The following is a 16,917-nucleotide window of genomic DNA, read 5'->3' on the forward strand; positions in this document are numbered from 1 at the left end:
ATTTTTCTGAGACGGAGTCTCGCTCTGTCACCCAGGCTAGAGTGCAGTGGTGCGATCTCAGCTCACTGCAACCTCCACCTCCCGGGTTCAAGCGATTCTCTTGCCTCAGCCTCCCGAGTATTACAGGCACCTGCCACCCTGCCCAGCTAATTTTTTTTTTTGTATCTTTAGTAGAGACAGGGTTTCAACATGTTGGCTAGGCTGGCTCGAACTCCTGACCTCATGATCCACCCACCTCCACCTTGAAAAGTGCTGGGATTACAGGTGTCAGCCACCACACCCGCCCTGGGTTTTAATTTTCTAGCTGAGTCCTGCCAGTCTCCAGGAGACACAGCACTGAAGGGAGGAGCCCAAGACAGGCTGAGCAAAGCTGGACTTCTCACTCCAGGACAGCTTGGCTTTGGGTGGTCTCAGCCTGGATTGAGAGCTACTGCTTCCAGTAACTTCTGAGTTGCAGACTCCTTTGAAAATCTGATAAAAGCTGAGATCTTCTCCCTAGAAAGCTGCTATTCCATGTGCACATTTCCACATTCCACACACACTTGCACAGCATTTAACTTCTGCTGGTGGAAGTGAAAACCAGTCCAACCTCTTTGGAGGGCAATCTGGAAGTATCTGCTTAAACTGGAAAATCACAGATCCACAGATCCAGGAATTTCATTTCTGAGAATTTGTTCACTTACATGTCACAAAGGCCTGTATAAGAACAGTTACTGCGACACTGCTTATAACGAGGAAGGAGGTGAAACAACATAAATTCCTAACGGGGGAACCACTCCATCCCTACCAAGGAACATTACACTGCCAACAAAAAGAATGAAACAGAGCTCTACACGCTCATCTGGAAGAGCTTCTAAGACACACAGTTAACCACGAAAGCAAGGTGCAGAGCCATGTCTAATGTAGACACCCTTTTGCAGGAAAACCTTTTAAAAGGTAGAAGAGGAAAGTCACATAACAGATCAGTAACCACGGTTACCTCTGGGACAGGAAAAAGCAACAGAGAGAGGGCTAAGGAAGTTTTGCTTTTAACTGTCCATTTTTACTATCTGGAATTTTATCATGTGTGCAATCTTCAGGAAGATGTTTTGTATATAATTTCAAGGATTTAACATATAACTAGGTCAATCCCTGAAATACCAAAAAGCATACAGAATGCAGGTGAAGGCTCTGTCGTTAGTTCCTCTATCTAGGTGGGAAAGGTTAAGCCCAGAGGGCCTCCCACCTTCAGCCCAGGCTCTCTGCTGTGATCCATACTGCCGGTGATGCATGGGGTCCCCTGCAGAGCTGGAGTGGATTGCTCTGCACCCCATGCCCTGACAACCAGACACCTAATCCCAGGCTGCAACCATCACTTCTGCTGGAAATAGGTTCTCACCAGTGAGAGCTCGTCCACCTCAGGGGTTGGGGCCATGGGTTTCTCCGGGGCAGGGCTAGGGGGCGCAGACGATGGGGCAGGCGAAGCTGAGGTGCATGATAGAGCATCTCCACCATCCAGGGCTGAGAAGGCAGCCAGACCCACGTCATCTTCAGGGATGTCATCCAGGGTCTTGGTGAGCTCTGCCAGGAGGGCCTCATTCTCACTGTCAATCTGGAGTGAGGAGGGTGGAAGGACCAGAAAGGCAGATGGGGAGATGGTTAGTCACCACCTTGGACTCAGTCTCCACGGTGGACACCAGTTCTGCCCAGCCGGCTAGGCCACCATCACCCTCCTGCCATACCCTCCCCTCTGCCCTCCCCTAGCAGAGCTGCTCAGTCTTCCTGGCATAGCAGATGCCCAATAAATGTGTTATTGACTCTAAGAATCCCAGCATTTTATGAGCAGGCAGCAGGTGATAATGGAAAGAGCCCTGCCTGGGAGTTCCAGTCTTGGCTCTGCTGCTTATCAGTGTGTGACCTGGGCACAGGACTGTCCACCTGAGTGATGCCTGCCTCCCCCATCAAGGACAGAGCCTGGCCTACCACACTGGTAGGAGCAGCCCACTGCAGCCCCTCGGACCCTGAGGTCCAGGAAGTGTGAAGGCCGGAAGCTCCAGGGTTCAACCATGGCAATAATAACTACAGCAGTGATGAGGCAGCCATCACTTCTCTGTGGATTCCCAGAGCTTACTATCCTCATTCACTCATGGGGAGGTGGCAAGTATGGCGATTAGACACTTGGGCTCTGGAGCTGGGGCTGGACCACAGATTCCACACTTACCAACTGTGGGTCCTTAGGCCCGTTAGTTTCTCATCTATCAAGTGGGATGACACACAGCACACATTTCCTAAGGTTACTGCTGAGGACTAGAGGAGTTAACATAGGTAAGATGCTTGGAAAATGGTGCCTGGCACCAAATAATCACTTGCTACTGTGATGACCGTGACTACCACCACCACCACTGCTAGTGCTGCTGCTACTACACGATTCCTGCCATGACGATGACAATGATGGTGGTGGCAGTAATTGCCCCCTGCACTCTTTCCTCCCTTCCTTCCCCTGCCCCATGTCTATGCTGTGCCTGGCTTCATGCTGGATGCTGGTGATAAACAGCACATGGATTCTGACATGCCCCGCCCCTGTGGAGCTTACCCTCCAGCGGAGGATGGGGCGAAACTAACAAACAAGATCCTTTCGGAGCGTGAGAAAGGCTAGGAAGAAAATAAAAGGAAGCCATGATGGAGGAAAAGAATGTGGTGAGGACTTACAGGCTATTGAACGTGGTCCCAGATGCCTTCTCTGAGCAGCTGATACTTAAAGGTAGTCTTGAAAGATACCAGCCAGGTAAAGCGTTAAGGAGAGAAGACCCAGGAAGAGGGAAACCCCAATCAAAGGTCAGGTGCACAGTGCTTGGCTGAAGGGAGGAGCAGAAAGGCTCTGACAGGCTCAGGGAGACCTCACAGCAAACGCGCCCAGGGGCGCACGATTCTGATCTCCATTTTGCAGTTGAGGACACAGAGGCTCCTGGAAGCTCAATTTGTCAGGGGTCACATAGCAAATCAAGTCCAGAGCCAGGACTTGGACAGCAAGAGTGCACCATGCACAGATGAACCATAAAGAAGGTCAGCGTTCACACCCCCAGCCCACGGGTCCCCACGCCCAGACGCCTGGCACGGAGAGCATGTGGCTTATAGGTGAGACACCGAGTGCCTCATTTAGTAAGGCCTGGTCCCCAGGCTGTTGTGGCAGAAGGCACATTCTGTCACATGAGGCCTCCTCCAGCACTCTTTCCCATCCTAGGTCAGGCTGTTTATCCTTTCTTCAGGAAGTTCATCTGAAATACACATCTCGTGACGGCCTTTTGGCTGCACTAAATCTGTTCCAGCCCTTACAGCCGGAGCAGCAGCTGAGTAGTTCGAAGGGGGGACACAGGGAGAGAACAAACACATTTGTAATTTTTAGAACAGAGCTAAGAATAAAAGAAAGGTCAAAAGAAGATTTTGGTTGGGCCTGACCCAGGCCCTGGGGACGGAGGCCAGAGGATAGATCAGGGCCCAAGGACTCTGGCTTTAGAATGCAGGGGGGGCTCATTGGCTGCCCCCACCCTCTACCCACAAGTCTACTTCAACCCTCAGGCCAGACTCCCAACCCTGTGTTCTCAGAACCAGCCTGATGGGGAGTTGAGATCCTGGAACTTGGGGATCAACGACCATTCTTGGGGTTCTGACATCAAAACGGTGATCTTAGGCAAGTCATTTCCCTCCTCTATGCCTTGCTCCTTTTCCTGTGAAATGGGAAGACATGATCCCTGGCCAGCCTCCCTCCCTGGGCTCCCAGAAGGCCAAGTCTGGAAGCAGTAATGAGAGCACTTTGTAGAGTGCTCAGGTCACTAAACTCAATGCCTGGGACATGGGAGGCACCACGGCAAATTTACTGAATGAAAGAATGAATGAACCAAACAATGAACAATGGCGGGAGACTGAGTTCAGTGTCTCAAAGACCAGATTCTAGAGGGAAGTGATTCAAGGATGACATCATCAGCACTCCATGAACTGAGAATTCTCACTCTTTCCCAGGGAGAGTACCAAGGGCCCAGAGATACTGTGAATTATCACAAATATCAGCACTGGAAGGGCTCTCAGGAAATCACGTAGTGAAGAGAGATTTCAAACCCATGGTGCACATGCTACTGCTCCCCTGTATTGCTAACTGCTGATTCCTTCCATGCCAGCATTTTTCCTGATGCAGGGCGGCTTCAGGTGACAACTGCCAATCAGTCACAGCTGGTGTTCACAAGGAAACCTATCTGCCATTATTTTTTGGGGGGATGGTGGCAGGGGAGGAATAAAGTAAGCCCCAGGAAAGAGACTTTTCAAGGTCACATAGTGAGTCAGGGGTAAGACTAAGGACTAGAACCCAGGACTTAAGAGCGCCAACACTGACTTACTGAGTGCCAGCCACGGTGCTGAAATGCGTCCAAAATGGCAAGGACCTCAAGAAGTACCCATCAAGTTGGGTAAAAGCAAAAAGTCTCCCCTTTTCGCCACCCCTCCCCACCTCACCCCTCTGAAACAGCCAGGAGGGGCTGGAGGCCCTGAGCCGGGCTGGGAGGAGCGGCCATCCCTGCCCATGCTGGCCACTGTTGCCTCCAGTCATCCATCCCAGGGAGCTGAGCCACCCCTCTCCTCTTCCCCAGGCCCATTAGCTCGGCTCTCCCTGCTCAGCATAGAAACAGAGTGCAAATTAATGGAGAGTTAATCAGCTGAGGAAGGGATATTAATAGACTCAGCCCCACCCCCAGTCTTCCTGAGCTGATCTCAAGCAGGAGGAAAAGGAGCCTTCAAGAAATCTGAGGGAAAAGGCTTCATTTTGAGGTCCTAGAGTGGCCTGAAGAAATGTCACTGAACAGAATGTCGGCTACCAGGGCAGAAAGAATATTCAGAGATCTCTACTATCCAAGGGGGCTTAAATTGAGGTTCAAGAAACCCAGGAAATTGGCCACCCCCCTTCCATTTTTCTGGAAGTAGGTCCAGACCCAGTGACTCCTCCTGCAGCCTCAACAGATTGACTTGTCCATGTTCCTTCCTCATTCTTCCCATGGGGAAACTGAGGCCAAACCAAAGGGAGCTGCTCACCCAAGGACACAAGGACACTTGGCAAATTGTTGCAAAACAACCAAACACCTGCCTTACTCTAGCGGTATTTACTAAGGGCCTGTCGTGCCCCAGCCCCAAGGACTCTGGTACACACAGAGAAATGGAAGGCAACGTCCCTGTCCCTGAGGAGGTGTCAACCCTTGCAAAGTAGCTTGTTCTCTACTCTCCCAGTTTGTTCCCATAACAATGGTGTCAGAGCTTGGCACCGGCAGCAAGATTCCGTGATTCCCATTGGTTCCATGAAGAAACTGTCCAAGTCAGTGCCAGAAGGAGGACTAGAACCTATGGCTCCTAGATCCCAGCTCAACGTTTTTGGAATGGGTCAGTTCAATCAGTTCTTTCAGTCAACACCTATGAATTGAGTCTTTACAATGTGCAAGGGCCCCAGAGATGAATAAAGCATTGTTTGTCCCCAAAGACCTTGCAGTCTAAAGGACACACATGAGTGCACGAGATGGGAGCCCATGAGAGGGACTGAGTGACCAACTGCCTTAGGAGGAGGCAACATGGAGCTGGTGTCGAAGGATGTATTCAGTGGATGACTATTAAGCCCTGACAAAGTGCCAGGCACTGTGCAGAGCCCTGGGAATACAAGAATGCACAATGCAGACACAGCCCACATTCAGGCTGCAGTCACACGCACAGAGGGTGCGTCGGTGAGCAATGGATAGCGCTAGCCTAGTGTGCAGCCCACGAAGGGGAAAGAGGCTGGGAAGGAGAGCTTGGCCAGCTGTGAGAACTGCCTTCCTTGCAGGGCTGGGGCCGCACCAAGCTTACTTGTGTCTGAGAGCATGAGCAGGACCTTGTCAGAGGCTTGCTAGTGGGTCTGGCCATTCTCTGAGTAGGTGGGGGGCCAAGACGGTCTGGGGTGGGGATGGTCTCCAGGGAGCATCCAAACCCCTTTTACTCACGAGCTCTCTGCAACCTAAAAGCATTTTCTGGAAGTTGGCCCCTAAGAGGAAAGGTGCAATATAGCAAAGGAATTGTCCCCATTGTTCAGGCAAGAAAATGGAGGTCTCTGGTTGGAGCCAGAACTACAGTTTGGTCCTGCTAATTCCTCACAGGGCTGGCAAAGGGGTTCAGTGTAGTGGTGAGGGGTATAGGTTCCTAGATTACAGTCTTTGCCTGGATCCTTACTAGCTGTGTGACCCTGGATGAGTTACTCAACCTTCCTGGGCTTCCTTTCCCTTGTCTATAAAACCAATTATTAGGAGCACACAACGTATAGCTTATCTACCTCAGAGAGGCCTTTCCCGACCACTTGGTCCGCAGTCCCTTCTCTAGTTCCTTTTTGCCTTATCACAAGTGACTACTGTTTGTTCACATGTTTGCAGACTGTAAAGTCCTCTGATGAACACAGTGCCTGACACGTAGGGGGCTCGATAAACCTTTCTAGAAGGATGATCAAATCCCTCGGAAAGGACACTTGGGGCATACCATGTTGGTGTTCGGCACACACTATGTTACTATTGTTATTATTATTTTATTGCCAGATACACACAGGGAGCTCTGGCTTCTGCCCCCAATCTTTATAAGGGAGAAAATTCCAAGAAAAGTATCGTGAATCTGAATGTGTCCATTACCCAGCTCAACACAGGCAATCTAATTTCATCTATTACCCTCTGCCGCACACGCCCACCCACACATGCAAATCCATGCAGAGCTTGCTTTCTTCTGAAGCAAACCCCACACATCATATTATTCTGTAAAAGGCCTTCTTACAGGAAATGCCAGCCATTACATGCCCCCGAGGGTGGGTGCTCGAGCACACAGGGCTGGGAGAGGCACATGCATAGTAGTTCTTGGCATTGCCTCTTACTAAAGAACCTCTAGGCTCCAACTGAAAAAGGGAGATAATTGTATTTACAACTGAGAGTTGTTAAGAAATTTAAATGAATTAATATACACAAGCAGGGACAGCCCTCCCACAGAACAGTTGCTCAATAAATGCCGGTCACCTCATTATGGTTTCATCATGGTCATAAAGTCCTGGCTCTGGAAGCAAGAAGACTGGGTTTGAATCCAGTTCAGCTACTGACTAGGTTAATTGCCCTAAGCACGTGACTTAACTTTCTAAGCCTCATTTTCCTTATCTGTAAAATGGGAAAATACTGTAACCTGTCTTGCAGGGTTGGGAGGAGGATTTGATAAGATAATGTAGGGAACAGAGGACTTGGACCCCTGTGGCACACAAAGGGGCTTGGTTCTGCCCGGCAGGCCTAGAGAGTGCATCTCACCCTCACTTTCCAGAGTCGACACAGCAAGGGCTGGGTGAAGCATGTGAGCTGCGCCAAATCAGGGGCCGATCCAGCACAAGAAACTGGGCCCAACAGCTTTGGTGGGTGAGGGGACTTCTCTGCATGAGCAAGTACAGGAGAAGGCGGAGCAGGGCACAGCTGGGATTTTGAGGGCAGAGAGGCCTGGCAGCGTGGGAAGAGGGGAGAACTGGAGAGGGCATACCTGGAAGAGCTCGGAGTCATCGGGGCTGTACTGGTTGGGTTCAGTCTCTGAGTTCTCTGGGCACCACTGCAGCTCCCCAAAGCAGGTGGCCGAGTCAAAGTCACTGGCATCCAGCTGGGAGAGGTCGAGTTCTGGAAAGTCAGCATAGAGTTGCTCCTCCCCGGACCCTCCACCCTGAGGAGACAGGAAGGAAAGAGGTGGATCAGAGCTGAGGCTAGCAGGACCCAGGCAGGGGGTCTCTCACTCATGACGCAGCCAATCTGGACCTGTGGCCACAGCCCGATTTGGCCAAATGATCAAGAAATGGAAAGATCAGCTCCACCCCTCACAATGGTTGAATCTTCTGGTAGCTAAGCTAGGCCCCAAAGTACAAACCCCACTGCTGCTCTCTCCTCTGCGCTCCTACGCATCCCTCAAGGACATACATCTCTGTCCTCTTACCAGAACTGTTTTGTTGAAAACTTTACTAGAGCCTGTAAATAGAGGAGCTACTCCTTTACATATATATCCCCACTTATAATTGGACTTCCTGAAGCTAACAATTCCTCTATATTAATAATGAAACAAAGAACAGCAATAATGACTGACACTATTGTGTGACTACTAGGTTCTAGAGAAGCACTCAACCATGTTCGCAGGGATTTTATAGGAATATAAAAGTTTAATGTCAAAATTAAATATATAAATATTATATTGTCAAAATATAATATAAATTTTGACAATATAAATTTTGACAATATAAATTTTATATTGTCAAAATATATAAATATATTTTGACATTAAAATATAAAATTTTAATGTCAAAAATTACATATTTGATATAATATATGATGGAACAGCACCAATCAGTAGACAATATGTAAATAAAGCCGTAAAACACCGTATCATGAGTCGGTGATTGTGGCTCATGCCTGTAATCCCAACACTTTGGGAGGCTGAGATGGGCAGATCATTTGAGGCCAGGAGTTCAAGACCAGCCTGGCCAACGTGGCAAAACCCTGTCATTACTAAAAATACACAAATTAGCATGGCACACACCTGTAATCACAGTTACTTGGGAGATTGAGTCATGAGAATCACTTGAGCCTAGGACGTAGAGGTTGCAGTGAGCAGAGATTATGCCACTACACTCCAGCCTGGAGTGACAGATGGAAACTACCTCAAAAAAAAAAAAAAACACCCCCCAAAACACCCATAACATGAACTACTACAGTGCTGTTGAAAAGAATGAGGAAGATCTATGTGTTCCCCAAGACACATTAAATAAAAAACAAAGTTGTAGAATATCAGCATGTAGAATATAACCCTACATGTGTAAAGAAAATGAAAATCAAGCTACACATTTCTTTATATAGGATAGCATGTATGCAGACACACAGGAAAAGATCTAGAAGGTCATAAACCCACCTAACAGCAGTGGGTGGGGAAGAAGGGAGTCACAGGTGACTCTGGTAACAGCATTGCCTGAATCAGTGGTTCTCAAAGTGTAGTCCCCAGACGGGCAGCACCAGAAGCACCTGGAAACCTGGTATGTTGGAAATAATATAAATTCTAAGGCCTAATCTCAGAGCTACTGAATCAGAAGGCAATCAATTCCTCACCCTGGTCTCTCAAGTTTAACAGTTACCAAGAGAAGAGCTGCCCTACAGATTCAGAAATAGCCTGAACTGGGGGGCCGACACAGAAACAGAACAGCTTGGTAACGTTCTGTTGGCCGTGGGGCCTGGCAGAACTGAGATGAGATCCCCATTCACCAGCTGTAGACTTTGGGGAAGTCCCTTCATCTGTAAAATGTGGACAACAGCAATATCTGCTTTATATGTTAAGATTAAAAGAGGCAATGTCGTTATAGCCTGGCCTAGTAACTGCTCAATAAATGTCAGCTAAGAATAATACAACAAATAATAATAATAAAACAATGGTGTTTCATGGCAGGCAGACAGGAGCAGGAACGGTCTCGAAGAACAAAAAGAGGCATATGTGACACTTAAGAGAAACAGGTTTTCCCCAGACCTTTTCCTTAATTGTTCCCACTTACTAGGCCTCATAAATTATGAATAAATGTATATTATTAGCTCAACTTGACACAGGAAAAAGGCTTTTATCCAAATTTGGGTCAAATGTCTTAATTGGTGTTTTGCAAGAATCCTGCCTACACAGGCGGCACCGGGCCCAGGTCGTCTCAAGCGGTTGGTTCCCTGCTCTCAGGCAGGCAGCAAGGTTCCCAGCAAGTCTGTCTCTGGGAACACAGCCCCATCACCCTGCCCACCACCTGCCCGTTCTTTCTCCAATCCACACGTATTCCACAATCCTCAATATTGACAGCCCAGTCACGCTGAGCCAGGCGCTGTGATGGTGAGTGAGGAAGGATGACATTAAACAAATAATCACACAAACAAAACGTGTGATTCTACATCGTGACTCTCCAGAGAAGAGCAGAATGCTTCTCAACCTGATTAGGAATCTGAAGATGAGAGAAATACAGGGGCTTCCTCAATCTCTGGGTCCCCCAGGTACCCTCCTCCCCACAAGCCCAATTGTCATGCCCCCCAGCTACAAATCACCAGTACTCAGTGGTTGCCCCTGCTTCGGGAACTCAGGTGGATTCTCTCAGCTGCCTCTTGGAAATTTCTATCTCCTTCATGCCCAAGCAGACCGTGGGGATGCAGCCATGGTCCTGTTCTACGTGGGTAACTGGTTTGTTTCCTGTTTTGGGCCATTTCTTGTAAGTCCGCAATACTTGTGTACGAGTCTTGTTTGGACATATGTCTTTACTTCTTTTGGGTAAATACCTAGGAATGAAACTGTTGGGTCATATGGTAAGTGTGTATGTAAGTTTATACACACAAAAAATTGTTTTCCACCGTGAGAGAGCACGCACTTGGTACACTCCCATCAGTTAGTTGTAGGAGTTCAATTCTTCTGCGCCCTTTCCAACACTTGGTATTGTCAGTCACTTTATTTTAGCCATTCTAGTAGGCATGTTCAATGCTACTATGAGCCAGGCACTGCGATATATAAGACTCAGCTCCTTCCTCCATGAGTTGACATCTTAGTGGTGGAAGAAAACACATAAATATTTCATTCTAGACTGAGTTAGTGCTATGAAGGAGAAAACAAACAAGGTGCACTGATGGAAGCTAACAGGAAGCAAAATCTTTTTACTTTTTTTTTTTTTTTTTTTTGAGACAGGCTCCTGCTGCTCTGTTGCCCAAGCTGAAATACAACATGGCTTGATCATGACTCACTGCAGCCTCAACTTCCTAAGCTCAAGCAGTCCTCCCACCTCAGCCTCCTGAGTAGCTGGGACTACAGGCATGCACCACCATACTCGGCTAATTTTTCTTTTTCAATTTTTTGTGGGGACAGGGATCTCGCTATGTAGCTCAGGCTTGTCTCATCCCACCTCGGTCCCACAAAGTGCTGGGATTACAGGTGTCAGCCACTGTGCCCGGCCCAGAATCTAAATTAGACGGAATGTCAGGAAAAACTTCTTAAAGGAAAAGCCAGGCAGTGGAAGAGGTGGGAGGAGCATTGCAGGCAGAGGGACCGTCAGAGGCAAAGACCCCAGTGGGGACTGAGACCAGGGCACAAGGCGCTGAGGTCAGTGAGGCTGCAGCTTGGTGAGCAGGGGTGCGGGATGGAGGAAATGGGAAAAGATTACATTAGAAAGGCTGGTGGAGGCTGGATCACGTGGGGATTGGAAAGGATTTGGGTTTTACTCCAAGTGTGATAGGGTAGGACCGGCATAGAAGCAGGGAGATGGTTTAACAGCTGTTGTAGCCATCCAGGAGGGGACAGGCAGTAGGCTGAGGAGGTACCTCTCGGACACTATCTAGGGGCTGTGGGACAGAAGGGAGGGCCAAAAGCAAAGACACAGATTGCTAGGCAGCTGGGGCCTCCCAGGCCAGCAAAGCCCCCAAGAATAAGGTCTCGGTGCGTTCTATGTTCCAGATCTCCCTCTCTCCAGTAACTCAGAGCAGCCACCTCTGTAGAGCTTGCTTCTTAGAAACAGCTTTAGAACCAGAGTCCCAGAATCCCAGACTAGACAGGAACCCGATGCTCTGAGAGGTTGTCCAGGTAAGTCATGGTGAACAATTTGGGAGGCAAAGGTCCCTTCAAAAACCAGACAAAAGCTATGGACATTTTTTCCCCTAAGATGCAAGTATGCGCACGAAATGTACACTTAACTTTTAGAACTTCACAGAGCTAGCTTAAGAACTCCCAACCTAGCTGATCCATCTCCTTCACTTTGCAGATATGGAAACTGGGACCCAAGGAGGATAATGGATTTGCTCAGGGACATCTGGTCTGTGTCCTTCCCTTGAAACCATACCATCTCACTTACAAAATGCCCATCAAATGGCTGTGATGACTGCACTTATTGATTGCCCATAGCTGCTCAACATATTGAAAGTGTACCCGGCACATAAAAACAAAGAAACCTCAGCTTCACGGCCTTGTCAATTAGGCCTAAGACCACTCTCTAGCTAAAAACCATTAAGCACTGCATTAATAGTGATTTCTCTGGCCATCTCCATATTTAGAGAGGCTTTTGAATGGGTGCCTCAAGTGGCCCAGTTCTTTTTGAAAGGTCTGAATTAAGGCCTTCTTGTCCTGCCTCGGGAGCCTTCCACAGGCCCTGCCAGTGGCGCTGAGAGGCTGCAACACAAACTAACAGTCACTGCTATTATGGAGCCCTTACTGGATGCCAAGGGCCACACTAAGTGCCTTCTATGCATGCTCTCATCAGTCATAAATCAACCTAGCATGGTGGGTGCCACTGTCCCCACGTCAGGTCATTTAAATTAGGTTGCTAGGGCCAGGCGCGATGGCTCATGCCTGTAATCCCAGCACTTTGGGAGGCTGAGGCAGGCAGGTCACTTGAGGTCAGGAGTTTGAGACCAGCCTGGTCAACAGGGTGAAACCCCATTTCTACTAAAAACACAAAAATTGGGTGTGATGGCGGGCGCCTGTAATCCCAGCTACTCGGGAGGCTGAGGCACAAGAATTACTTGAACCCAGATGGCAAAGGTTGCAGTGAGCCCAGATCGTGCCACTGCACTCCAGTCTGGGTGGCAGAGCAAGACTTGGTCTCAAATAAACAAACAAATAGTACATAAATAAATAAGTAATAAATTAGATTGCTAGGCCTTCTGTAAAAAAAGACCACAGCCAGGTGGTGGCTTAAACCACAGAAGTCTGAGATTAAGGTGTGTGCAGGAATGGTTCCTTCTGAGGATATATTCCAGGCCTTTCTCCTTGGCTTGTAGATGACCATTTTCTCCTTGTTTTTTTCATATTTTCTTCCTTCTATGCATGTCTGTCTCTGTGCCCAAATTCCCCCTTTTGATAAGGACACTAGCCATACTAGATGAGGGCCCACCCTAATGACCTCATTTTAACTTGATTATCTCTGTGAAGCCCCTGGCTCCAAGGAGGTCACATTCTGAGGCATTGGGGGTTTAGGACTTCAGCCTACCTTTTTGGGGAGGATACAATTCAACCCATAATATCCCGGGTCCCAAAAAGGTGAAGCTGGGATTCAAACCCAAGTCTCTCCTCTCCCTCTGAAACCAGGACCCTCATCCATCATCCTCCTCCTGAAAGTGAGAAGGAACACTCAAGACCACTCATTCCCATTTGCAGATGGGAAAATGGGGCTTTGGGCAAGGGTTGGGAATGGCCCAAGTCATACGGCAAGTTTGTGGCTGAGCGAGGACAGGCCTGGGACCAAACACACCGAATAGCAGGCTCGTGTGCACGGCCTCTCTGGCCCCTCACCATGCCTGCTCACGCCCCTGCCCTGGGGCCCCCTTCTCCAGCAACACCATACCTTTTATCTGAAAGGATTGTGGCTGCCCCAAGCCAGGGAGATAAATGACCCTGGCTGTGGATTAATGGGGTTTCATCTAGACTCACATAAGTGGCTTCATTGGAAGCTTGTGTATCTTGCTGGAAATTGATTCCCTGCTTAAGAAAGAATGCATCTTCAGGAAAAATTGGCGGCTCTACTTTTCTGGCTATAATCAGCAAATGGCCTAGCTTAGTGCCTGGGCCAGAGCAGATTCTCAGAACTACTGAGTGGAAGGAAGTGCGAGGGGTGGCTGCAGTGACAGCTTGGGTTCTGGGTCCATCAGTACTCATTATACGTCCTTCATTGGGTCACCTCCCCACTCTGGTCCTCACTGCCCACTCTGGAAAAGAGAACATAAAGCCAGATAAGCCCCCTGGACACCGCTGCTCAAGCATCTGATATAATTCTGTACTTATCAAGTTTCTGAGATCCACATACGCTTTGGGGAAACAGGCAGAACTCAGCATTTCATAAACAAATAAAGGAATGGATGTGTGAATGACTTTCCAGAGGGGAGACGAAGTGCAGAAAGAAGGACTGTCTTAAAATGGAAGGGAGTCTAGACAAGGCGGGCCAAAGGGCCCTGGCTTTGCTGTTAACACTGATCCTTTCAGATCGGGACATACATTAGCTTTTTTTGCCACCTCGGTTTCTGTTGACAAAATGGGGATAATAAAAACAACCCTGCCTCCCAGCGTTCTTACAAAGATAAAGTACCGGAGACTGGGAACATGGCATGGATCAGACACTCGTGAGTCGTGGTCACAGACTGCCATGGTCTGAATGTTTGTGATTCCCCCAAATTTATGTTGAAATCCTAACCCCCACGGTGAGGCGGTGAGGAGAGGCCTCTGGGAGGTGATGAGGTCACGAATGGGATGCATACCCTTCTAAAACAGACCCAAGTAAGCTCGGTTGCCCCTCGCACCCTGTGAGAATACAAGAAGCTGCCATATGTGAACCAGGAAATGGGTCCTCGCCAGATACAAAATCTGCCAGCGCCTTGATCTTTGGCTTCCCAGCCTCCAGAACTGTGAGCAATAAAGTTCAGTTGTTTATAAGTAACCCAGTTTATGGCATGTCGTTACAGAAGCAGAAACAGACTGAGACACAGATATGGCACTTTCTAGTTCCCAAGTGACATTCACAGCTGTGGTCTCATCAGTACCCTCCCAAGATGCAGGGGATGGCCAGTGGTTAGCATTCCCATTTGACTGATGGGAACACCGGGGCTCTAGGAGGGTGAATGCTTCAGGAACTCATCCCCGACCCATATCCTCAGTTCTAAACCTGCTGGCTCACTCAATTCTTTTCCGTCACCTTTGACCAGCCACCTAATCCCAGTGTCAACATGGCTCGTGATTTCTGTTGGGGGAATGATCTTGCCCTGCCAGCCAGACCATGCTGGCTCTCTACAGGCTGGCCTGGGATGGCGGGAGTTTGGGCCCCACCCAGCTACACTGCCCTCCTGTGAATGCCATCTTGGATATCCTAAGTCCTGCCCAACTGCCAGCTTGGTGCCTCCTTCACTGACAAGAAGTTATATTTGATGATCTGAGGCAAGTTATTCTTTTTAAACTGCTGTCAGGAATGCAGATCTGCAGTGAGATCTGCTAGAGCAACAAGCACAGGCCTCACCATTCCCTCTTTCCGTGGCGGATACCACTACCTGATCCCAGCCTGACATCCTGCTGAGCCCCAAGTCTTCTCAGCATGGAGGCTCAGCAGCTGTTACTAATTGATTAGAACGGGCCTAGTCTAGACTATGACTCTGTGCCTCTACTTACCTTCTAGGAAGGAAGTGTGGGAAATACCCATGAAGCCCCACAAAGCCATTTCATTTTATAAATGTTTTGTTCCTTCTCACACCCCTGTTATTTGGCCTGCCTCTCACTCATTCCCTTCCTAACGGGTGGAAGCCCACTGAATTTCCTCCGGGAAGCTGCTCTTCCCTTATCGGCAAGCAGACGAGGGAAGCACAGCCGGGCCAATTAAAGTGCTTTATCCTGCCAGGTGCTGTGGCTCACGCCTGTAATTCCAGCACTTTGGGAGGCCGAGGCGGGTGGATCACGAGGTCAGGAGTTTGAGACCAGCCTGGCCAACATGGTGAAACTAAAACACAAAAAGAGAAAAAATAGCTAAATTCTACCAAAAATACAAAAATTCGCTGAGCATAGTGGTGCATGCCTGTAGTCCCAGCTACTTGGGAGGCTGAGGCAGGAGATCTCTTGAACCCGGGAGGTAGAGGTTACAGTGCTTTATCCTGCGGCCACAACAACTGGTTGGATTGGGTGGGTCAGAGCAAATACCAGAAAACTGCAGGAGCATTTGGACAAGGGGGCTGAGCTGGCTGGATTCCATTCTAGATAGGCTGGCAGCCCTCTTGGCCATTACCTGCAAAGGGCCTGCCTGAGAAAGAAGCTAGAGCAGGGAGGGCAGAGCCAAGAAACTGACAGATAGATTCCCAATGAAATAACTGAAACACTTGGATTCAGCTGCGCCCGAAGGCAGACATTCCCTGTGCTCCACAGTTTTGTGAGCGAACATACTCCCTCTCTAGATTACATGCCAGTTGGAGTTTCTACCACCCATCAATGAAAAAGTGATAACTAATTCAACTCTCTTACATTATGAAAAAAAAAAAACAATCTTCCCATGTCTTCCAAACTAATACAAATCTCCTAAAGAAGCTTCCAGGAGAACAATAGGGAGAGAAGTTTATCTTAGTCCCCACAGAAATACAGCATCATCTGAAATAAGACTCAAAGCCATAAGCACAAAGTTACACTCCAGACAAAATAAGGGGACAAAACAGAGGGGCTCTGAGCCCAGCTTAGAAGAACAGAACATCCTAAACTCAGACATAAACTAGACCATTGGAAGGGCCTCCCACCAAAACATTTAAGGCCTAAAGATCTCAACCCAGCATCCAAGGTTCTTTCTGTGCAGAAGCATCTGGCTTCAGGCTTGCAGAACTCAACCTCGGTGATTCTCAGCTTTTTACAACCAGGCTTCAAGACTTACCCAAGTAGGTGCCTAGTCAGGGCTTGGCGTAAAGCGACCCGACAGAAGGTCACCAGTTCTGGCAAGAGTGGATCTTCCAGTCCAGAGAAGATGGGGGCCCAGTGCTCAGAACTGAGCTCCAAAGCTGGGCCAGACCCAGCCAACCAGGAAGCCCAGTCTCCAGGGACCTGGGAAGGCAGCTCTGCTTGGTAGGCAGGGCAACAGGATGGAGAAAGCTGTGGTCCCTGACACTGCCCTGGGACACCTATCTCAGGATCTGAGTGAGGACTCAACTCAGAGCTCATCAAACTTCTTGTCATATGGGGGGAGTTTTCCACTACGTGCAGTCAAAGCTAATCGCATCCAGGCCATCTCAGGACTTTGGAATAAAAGGGGCTCCGCTGGCCGGGCGCGGTGGCTCAAGCCTGTAATCCCAGCACTTTGGGAGGCCGAGGCGGGTGGATCACGAGGTCAAGAGATCGAGACCATCCTGGTCAACATGGTGAAACCTCGTCTCTACT

General features: G+C 48.8%; 1 protein-coding gene across 4 annotated transcripts in view; it reads right to left on the reverse strand.

Moving 5' to 3' along the window:
* The window catches only part of PPARGC1B (PPARG coactivator 1 beta), a 120,187-nt gene that overhangs the window by 20,901 nt on the left and 82,369 nt on the right, over positions 1-16,917 (reverse strand). For 3 of the 4 annotated variants that reach the window (XR_001826130.2, XM_017531325.2, XM_017531324.2), the window contains exons 2-3: positions 7,537-7,710; positions 1,379-1,591 (exon numbers count right to left, since the gene is read on the reverse strand). Coding sequence is in view for 3 of the 4 variants with exons in the window: in XM_017531325.2 (XP_017386814.1) it covers positions 1,379-1,591; positions 7,537-7,710 (387 nt within the window). In the remaining variant the exon portion in view is untranslated. The remainder of the gene's footprint in view (positions 1-1,378; positions 1,592-7,536; positions 7,711-16,917) is intronic. The other variant, XM_037739549.1, reaches the window with a different exon arrangement.

Source organism: Cebus imitator, unplaced genomic scaffold, assembly GCF_001604975.1.
Source record: "Cebus imitator isolate Cc_AM_T3 unplaced genomic scaffold, Cebus_imitator-1.0 Scaffold71, whole genome shotgun sequence".
NCBI lineage: Eukaryota > Metazoa > Chordata > Mammalia > Primates > Cebidae > Cebus > Cebus imitator.